The sequence below is a fragment of the Anarrhichthys ocellatus genome, unplaced genomic scaffold (genome assembly GCF_004355925.1).
Source record: "Anarrhichthys ocellatus isolate YVR2014 unplaced genomic scaffold, GSC_Weel_1.0 scaffold255, whole genome shotgun sequence".
Taxonomy (NCBI): Eukaryota; Metazoa; Chordata; class Actinopteri; order Perciformes; family Anarhichadidae; genus Anarrhichthys; species Anarrhichthys ocellatus.
The window spans coordinates 84,022-92,635 of record NW_022280283.1 but is presented as its reverse complement, the minus strand read 5'-3'; the positions used below and the strand labels follow the sequence as shown (position 1 = coordinate 92,635).

Here is an 8,614-nt window from a genome sequence, read left to right as displayed (position 1 = left end):
GTTACCTTCATGTTTCTAACGTGAGTGTAGCAAACGAAAGTGACAGGATGTCAGTGAAGTAAACGTTTAGTACACATTGTGACAGGATGTCAGTGAAGTAAACGTCTAGTACACATTGTGACAGGATGTCAGTGAAGTAAACGTTTAGTACACATTGTGACAGGATGTCAGTGAAGTAAACGTTGGTCAGTACTAACGGAGGACAGCAGCTGATTGGTGGTCTGGATGTGGGCGGCGGTTTGCTGGATCGCGTTGCTGGCAGCGGTCTGAGCTCTCTGAGCTTCTTCCAGAGCTCGCTGTACCTTCTCTGCAGAGTCCTTCACATCTGCTGCTTCCTCACTAACGAGCACAGGAAGTTTCATCATCATCATCATCATCATCACAACCACCATCATCAGGCAGTGAGAGATGAGACCTTTTTAAACTGTAAAGGGTCCTGGATGACCTGGTAGGACCCACCTGGCGAGGCGGGCCTGGTCCAGCAGGTCCTCGGCTCTGTGGATGTCGGCCGCGCTCTGCTGCAGGATTCTCTCCACGTGTCCCAGCTCTCCCACCTTCTGCCGGATGTCCTCGGTCAGATTCTGCAGCTGAGCCGGTGTGGTCGGCATCTGCACGGCCAGAACCTCGTCGGCCACCAGCTCGATGCTCTCCAGGTCGGCGGCGTCCTCTTAAACCACAAAGACCGCCAGTTGGATCCAGAATCAGAAACATCATGAAAAGTCACATGACTCTGAACAGGAAGTGAGCGACATACGTGTGAGGAAGTCTCTGATCTGTCTGATGAGGACTCTCAGATCCTCGTTGCTCTGCTGGATTTTCTGTTTGGTTCTGTTGGTCTTCATCAGGACGTCCTGAGCGCTCAGCCTCGCCTCGTCCGCTCTCTCTTTGGCCTCTGACACCTGCAGACAAAACACAGGTAAGAACATCCGGTACAGATCAGGACCCGTCAGAACCAGCTCAGACCAGGGCCCGTCAGGTCCAGCACAGACCAGGACCCGTCAGGTCCAGCACAGACCAGGGAGCATCAGACTCACCATCTTGGAGAGTTTGTCCACTTCCTCCATGGCGCTGATGATTTCCTGCTCAGATTCTCGGGTCTTCTTCCACATGTTTCTGGCCGCCGTCTTCACGCCGTCACATCCTTCACCTCCACACCTGGTCCGACCCTCAGAGTCCACACAGCCCAGACCTCCACAGGGAGAGGACCCGCACGAGTCCTGACCTGATAGTGGACTGCCGCATGTCTGTGAGAACCAGGACCGACCACAAAATGAAGTCAAATCCAATTATAATAAAATAAACATCTTTAATACTCCTCTGATACAAGTATGATATATTGTATGAGTATAAATCCAAAATAATGCACTCCATCTGTGTTAATGGTTGCTGTGGAAACACAAGTTATGCATATTTAAGTTTGTTAATCTCTTTCAAACTACAAATGAAATCTTTTCTGTGGTTTTTATGTTTGTCCAGTTGTGAAAAGGCAATGACACTTTAAAAAGGTTTAAAGTGTCATAAATAAATGAGAATAAATCATCTTCAGATCTTTAAAGAAAGAGAGGAGAGGGGACGTGATGCCTTCAGGAGCAGCTCTCTAAATCAGAGGAAATCTTTCATTGAGACATGCAGATTCATCTAATAAAGACTGAAGGTCAGAACAAAGAAACACAAAGTTAAACGGTCAAAGAAAGTCTGAAAACAAAAGTCCTGATTGAAAATAAAAACAAACAATAATGAAATGAAATGATCACCTTGTGGCTGATCTCTGATAGGTCCAGAGTCTGCAGCTCTCCTGCCAGGTCGTCCAGTCTCTGAGCATGCTCAGTGTGTCTCCTCAGGAACTCCTCTCTGGTTTGGTTCAGTTTGTCCTCTGTGAGTTGCCGTAGAGCACTGGAGGTTTGTACAAGGCTGCCGGCATCGATGGTGGACGCGTTCGCTCGAACTTCAGCCGCCAGAGACTGTTGGAAGTATTTAGAGACGCTGTCCGTCGCCCCTGGTGACAGGAAGTACCAATCAGATCAGAGAACAGGTGAGTCCACAGGTGACCTCACAGGTGATGTGACATAACAGTTTATTCTGGACCCACAGCAGGAAGCTGCTGATGAAGATGCGATTGAAAACTCCAGAATTAGTAAGTAAGTGGCCCTTGAGTAGTTGTTTGGTCCAGTTTAAGATATACATTTGACATTAACAGGTTCCAGTATTTTTCCAGGCCAGAAGAACTGAAGAGATTTATTAAAACCTGATCACATGACCCCCCCCCCCCCCCCCCCCCACAAAAAAAAAACTGCCCGTTGACCTTTAACCACTCTCACCTCTGATGTCAGAGTTCTTCATGAACTCAATCTGATCCAACAGCTCTTGAACCATTCGCTCCAGTTTCTGTGCATCCGACATCACAGAGTTCAGTTTAGGTTCTGCAGCCGAGTCCTCGCCCTCCACCTGCACCAGGGTCCGTTCAGTGTGGTTCAACATCTGGCTCAGGGCCCCCATCAGGTCACTGAGGGAATCACACAGGTCAGAGGTCACAGTTTACATTATTCTGACCTGCTTTAATCTCCAGATTAAATATAATCCCATTAGGCCTGTTGCAGCGGGTTTAAACTCTAGATTAAATATAATCCCATTAGGCATGTTGCAGCTCCTTTAAACTCTAGATTAAATATAATCCCATTAGGCCTGTTGCAGCTCCTTTAAACTCTAGATTAAATATAATCCCATTAGGCCTGTTGCAGCTCCTTTAAACTTTCATTTTGTTCCTTTCCCTATCTTTTACTAATCCACACACACACACACACACACACACACACACACACACACACATAGCTTTGCGCTAATCTAGCTACGTGCTAAACGGCTACCGGCACGTATAGACGCCAGGTCTCCTGTTGGCTATCCGCCATTTTTGAGTCTCACGCATGAGAGACGTCACTACGTCCCAACTACGTCATACGTCGCTGAGCTGTTCCCTCGCTCCGCCACACACACACACACACACACCCCTCTTTTCGATCGTCTGTTGATTTTAGATAGCGTGCTCATGAATGTATAGTTGTTAGTTTAGATATTAGTTGACTAGATCATGAGCATTAGAACGTAATAAACTGTTATATTTTAAAGAGCAGCTGTCTGTGATTACTTTGTGCATGTGTATTGTGATAATAGCTGTATATGTGGTCTGTGCTCGAATTTAAACCTTCACTTTCACTCTGAATGTGTAATAGTACTCAGACTATTGACATTGTCAGTGAACACTAATTATGAGACTTAGTTTTATCGTTTGGTTATTGGTCCCCGTTCGCAGGGTGGTGCCCCGTTATTATTAATAATTGTTACTGACATTAATAATTCTATTGATGTCAAGAATTTAGTTTCTTAGATGCCGATAACCCAAACACGCTCCTTTACGTTCCCAACATATTGGTGCCCCCTTTTTGAGGCTATGTTATTCCCAACAATCCCATTAGGCATGTTGCAGCTAGTTTGAACTCTAGATTAACTATAATCTCACCTGGCCTGTTGCAGCTCATTTAAAGCTCTGGATTAAATACAATCCCATTAGGCCTGTTGCAGCTAGTTTAAACTCTAAATATAATCGACAGACTAGAGGGGATCGAACCGCCGACCCTGCTCTACCACTGAGCCACAGTCGCCCCTGTACAGATAGATGTGCTGATTTGGTTTACAGAACACTATAAATTCCCTCAAATCTTGAGGATGATGCTTTAATAAAGTTTATAGTTCAAAACGCAATCGGTAAACTGGAAGGGAAAGTTTGGGCAGTTTGAGTCGTTCATGCTGAGACAAACCAACTCGAGTTGTCATTCGGAGGTCACGCTGCAGTTCATTTGAATGCGAAGTCAGTATCATTAAAAACAACCACAGCGAGTGCCTTTAGACAATGTTGATGTTTGGAAGTTTCACAGAGGAATGTTGACGTGTTTCTTTCAGGGATTTAGCTGCTTGTTACTGGCCGGCACCTCCAGATCTCTGCAGATCCTCTTAAGAGTGGTCGACGGCTCGATTATGTCATTCACAAAACCTCAGAGCAGCTGGGAAAGGATTGGCAAACTTATCGATGTATTCAGCCTCTGCCTGGTTCTCCTTTCCTCTAAAAATAATCTGAACAGCACCCTTGACACCAATGACCGCGAACTCAGCAGTGGGTCAGGCGTAGTTCACATCTCCTCTCAAGTGTTTGGAGCTCATCACGTCATAGGGCTCCTCCGCAAGCCTTTCTGGTGATGGTTATATTCGGGAGAGTGGCCTCTGCAAAGGCAAACAGCAGCTTGGCTCCATGTCTGATGATGCATCCATACTCCTGAGCGGTAGCAGGCAGGAAGCCCGGCACATCCACAAAGGTGGTGATGGGAATATTGAAAGCATCACAGAAGCGTACAAAGCGGGCTCCCTTCACTGAAGAGTTGATGTCCAAACAACCAGAAGTCCCTTTGGCCTGGTCACCCACAATGCCTACAGTGCATCCGTTCATGCAGGCAAAGCCAACCACAATGTTTCTGGCGTAGTTGGGCATGATCTAACCATGAAGGTAAAAGGAGTAGACGGCTCCTCCTGCACAGGGACCCATGGCGAGGGAGATCTGAGGTACGACTCCTGAAGCCATCCCATTCCTCAGGAATATATCTGCATATCCAGCCAGAGACTCCACTCCCTCCTGGATCCGAGCTCCTCCAGAGTCCTTCAACCCGATGACCGAGGCTTCAACTGTCATGGCCTGGTCCACAATCTTACAAATCTTCTGTACATGAGCTCCAGACAGATTGCCACCGAACACTGATGTCCTGAGTAAAAACATAAACGAGCTTGCAATTGATCCTGCCTCGGCCTGTCACAACGCTGTCCTGCACCATGCCGAAGACAGAGCAGCGATGATCCACGAACATGTCCGAATCCACAAAGGACTCAGGGCCCAGCACAAGATCTACTTGCTCCCTGGCTGTCAATTTACCTTTTTTGAGTTTGTATCTATTCTCCTCTGACCTCTGCCATCTTCGGTTTCTTGTCAATCCTCTCCTTAACGCTCAGGGGGCTAACAGAATTCCAGCAGCAGCCCCGTTGCTGGTTCGGCAGTAGCATTGTGGCAGCAACTAACCTGGCCTATTGCAGCACAATATAACTCCAGATTAAATATAATCTTACCTGGCCAGATGCTGTATGTCTACTATCCAGATTAAATATAATCTCACCTGGCCTGTTGCAGCAGCTCTTGGGTCTCAGTCAGTGGTTGAGAGGCTGGATTCTGGTTAAGGATGACCCAGATGTCGGTGACGCTCCTCTCCATGCTGTCGATGGACTTCTTGTACGCTCCGTTGACTCCGCTGGCTTTCACGGCGTTGACCTTGTTGAGGAGGCGGTGCGTCTGATTGGTCAACTGACCGATGACGTTGTCCCAGTCGGCGAAACACTGGTGGCAGCGGCGGCAGTCGGGGAAGGTTCCAGAGAAGCCACGGCTGCAGACGTCGCAGCGTGGGCCGGAAACCCCGTCCACACAGACACAGTGACCGCTGCCTTTGTTACACTGCTGCTCCGATATACCGCGAGGATCACAGTCGCATGCTGAGACAGAAACACATTCAGGGTTAGAAGTTCACACCTGAAACCACACCCACCAGTGGTGTCACAGAGTCCTGGAGTACACATCACAGTTTATCATGGTTCAACCAGCTGTGAACAACATTTGCAGATAATAATGGCAGTCACTAGTCAGAGTTACTAGGTAACCAAACCCGTGAACGATAACCAAATCTAACCATGAGGACTCGCATACAGACTCACTACCAAAGAGAACTGAGACTGAACATTACATTACAGTCACACTGTAGGCTCAGCTACGGGAGCAATTTGGGGTTAAGTGTCTTGCTCAAGGACACATCGAGATGCGACTAGCGGAGCCGGGGATCGAACCACCGATCCTCTGATTGAAGGACGGCCCTGCTCTCCACTTAGCCACACTTAACTGAAGGTATGTTCACAGTTTACAGTGTGTCTTCAGAAGTCTGTTTCATAAAGAGACACATATATGGTGGTTTAATTAAACACAGACACACAAACTTTCCAACTTCCTGTGAGGGTGTGTGTGCAACATCTGGTTTGTATTTAACACAGTTGAAACTCCTTCAAGCTGCAGAAACAACAAAACTGATTCAGACTGAGATTTAACTCTGAACATGAAACAAACCATCAACAGACAGACTGTCAGACAAACAGAGACGGGCTGTGGTGTTAGACGTGTACCCCCCCTCTCAGCAGGTCCAGTTTCTGACCTTCAGCTCTGCTTCACACTAACAAAGTCTCTTTGTGGATTTCAGGAATATTTGGAGGATCAGACAGATCTCTGGTCTTGTCTCCATGGCGACGGGACCGTCGGGCCTCGGGGAACATCTGGACTTAATAATATAAGTCACAGCAGACTGCAGCAGAGGATGCTTGGGTCAGGAATGTTCCCACGATGCATTGGGGCAGCGGCTGAACAACTGTTCATCAATTTTAAACTTTTGTCCTTCACATTCACAATAAAATGTATATTATGGATAACGTGGTAATGTGGTGAACGTACCGCGACACTGGACCTCTGGGTGTCCCCAGAACAGCTCTCTACACTCGCTGCATGTTCCTCCTCCGAAGCCGGGCTGACAGGAACACTGACCGCTGATCTGTGGACCAAACAAAGTGTGACCACGAGCTGCTGGACGAACCAAGACTAAACGTTCACATCGTAACCTCCTCACCTCGTTGCAGGACGTCCCGTACGAGTGTTTAGAGTCGCAGGCGCAGGCCTGACAGCCGCGGCCGCTCACCATGTTCCAGGTGTCGGGCGCACAGCGGTCGCAATGTTGCCCGATGACGTCGGGGAGGCAGCGACACTGACCGCTGCTGAGGTCGCAGTGACAATCGCCGGGTGACGGACAGCTGGAGGAGTCGCTGCCCAGCTGGTTACAAACGCACTCTGTGGACGAGAAGAGTTCAATCTGGATTCAGGACCAGACTTCATTAAGACTTGATCCACATTTGGATCAATCGAGAGCATTTCAAGGAGTAAACCTGGTGAACTCACTCCTACAGTCCTGCAGCAGGGCGTTGCCGTAGTAGCCGTGCTTGCAGCTCTGGCAGGCGTTGCCCTCGCTGTGGTAAAGGCAATGCAGACACTCGCCGGTTCGGGCGTCGCAGGACTCCGGGTCCAACATGTCGATGTTGCTGTTGCACTGACAGGGCTGACACTGCCCCCCCACATCCCCAGGGTTTCCATGGTAACCAGGTGAGCATTCGTCACAGCGAGAACCTGTAGAGAGAAGGAGGCGGGTTTACAGACATCGTTCACTTTTAGGGGCGATTGTGGCTAAGTGGATAGCAGGGCCGTCTTTCAATCAGAGGGTCAGCGGTTCGAACTCCGACTACGCTAGTCGCATGTCGATGTGTCCTTGAGCAAGACACTTAACCCCAAAATTGCTCCCGTAGCTGTGCCTACGGTGTAGAAATGTGATAGATTCTGAATTGTAAGTCGCTTTGGATAAAACCGTCTGCTAAATGACTAATAGAATAATTTCTATTTCCATCTACTGACAGTGAATTGTTTCATGTTCAATGAAGAACCATCGCTTCACTTTTATTACTTCGACTGTTACAGTTCAGCTGCTTTCAGCGTTTACACTTCATTTAACCCTTCGACTGACAGCAAAGACTACATTTCAGCTGCTTTTATCTTTTACCTTTTGATATACAAATGATACTTTAAGTTTGAAACTAAATACTATATTTCTTCACTGCTTTTAGTTCCTCAAACCTCTCACACACAGACACAAGAGTTAAATGAACCCATTTACAATGTTTAAACCTGTGGTCGTGAGCGTCAGTCAAGTCTATTCTAATATTATTATTATTCTCTTTCATCACTGAAGCTTTATCTGAAGTGACGTCTAGAAACATTGAACCCTGACAGCCAATCAGAAGTGTTATCGAGCTACAGTTTCATAACGAGCTGCAGTTTCATAACGTTAAGTATAGTAATAAAAAGTGAAATATTTCCAGACTTTTGTGGAAATGATGGGAGAAAGTTTGTGATTGAAGCTTCTGTCTCATTTCCTGCTGTAATTACAGAGTCGCATCACATTCCTGCTCTCAGCCTGTTTACATCACACTGGATCACTCCTCTTAAAAGAAGACAGTTTGTCTCCACAAAGCAGCTGTTTGACTCATGAAAACTAAACAGAACAAACTAATCATTCTGATTTATTGTCACATCTGCAGTTTCTTTATTCTGTTTCTGCTTTAACACAAAAAGATTTCTTCATAAGGAAATCAAACTGATGAAAGGGTTGAATAAAAAGCGTTGATGTTTTGAATGCATCTCTTTGTCACTTGTACCGACTTCAACGTCTGTGTTTTTACTTCTGTATCCGTCTGTGTTAGTAACGTTTTACCACCACAGAGGTAGTAACGTTTTACCACCACAGAGGTAGTAACGTTTTACCACCACAGAGGTAGTAACGTTTTACCACCACAGAGGTAATAACGTTTTACCACCACAGATGTAATAACGTTTTACTACCACAGAGGTAATAACGTTTTACCACCACAGAGGTAATAACGTTTT

General features: G+C 46.8%; 1 protein-coding gene and 1 pseudogene across 1 annotated transcript; both read right to left on the bottom strand.

Moving 5' to 3' along the window:
• Nucleotides 1-135: 135 nt before the first annotated feature.
• Nucleotides 136-7,325, bottom strand: LOC116401127 (laminin subunit beta-1-like; the record flags this gene model as incomplete). Its single annotated transcript, XM_031879382.1, has 10 exons — nt 136-339; nt 460-667; nt 755-899; nt 1,035-1,244; nt 1,755-1,996; nt 2,319-2,503; nt 5,211-5,580; nt 6,581-6,677; nt 6,753-6,970; nt 7,079-7,325. Coding segments are annotated over 10 exons (2,094 nt in total), but the record flags the coding sequence as incomplete, so codon positions are not given.
• LOC116401128 (propionyl-CoA carboxylase beta chain, mitochondrial pseudogene) lies at nt 3,511-5,197 on the bottom strand (annotated as a pseudogene).
• Nucleotides 7,326-8,614: the final 1,289 nt, after the last annotated feature.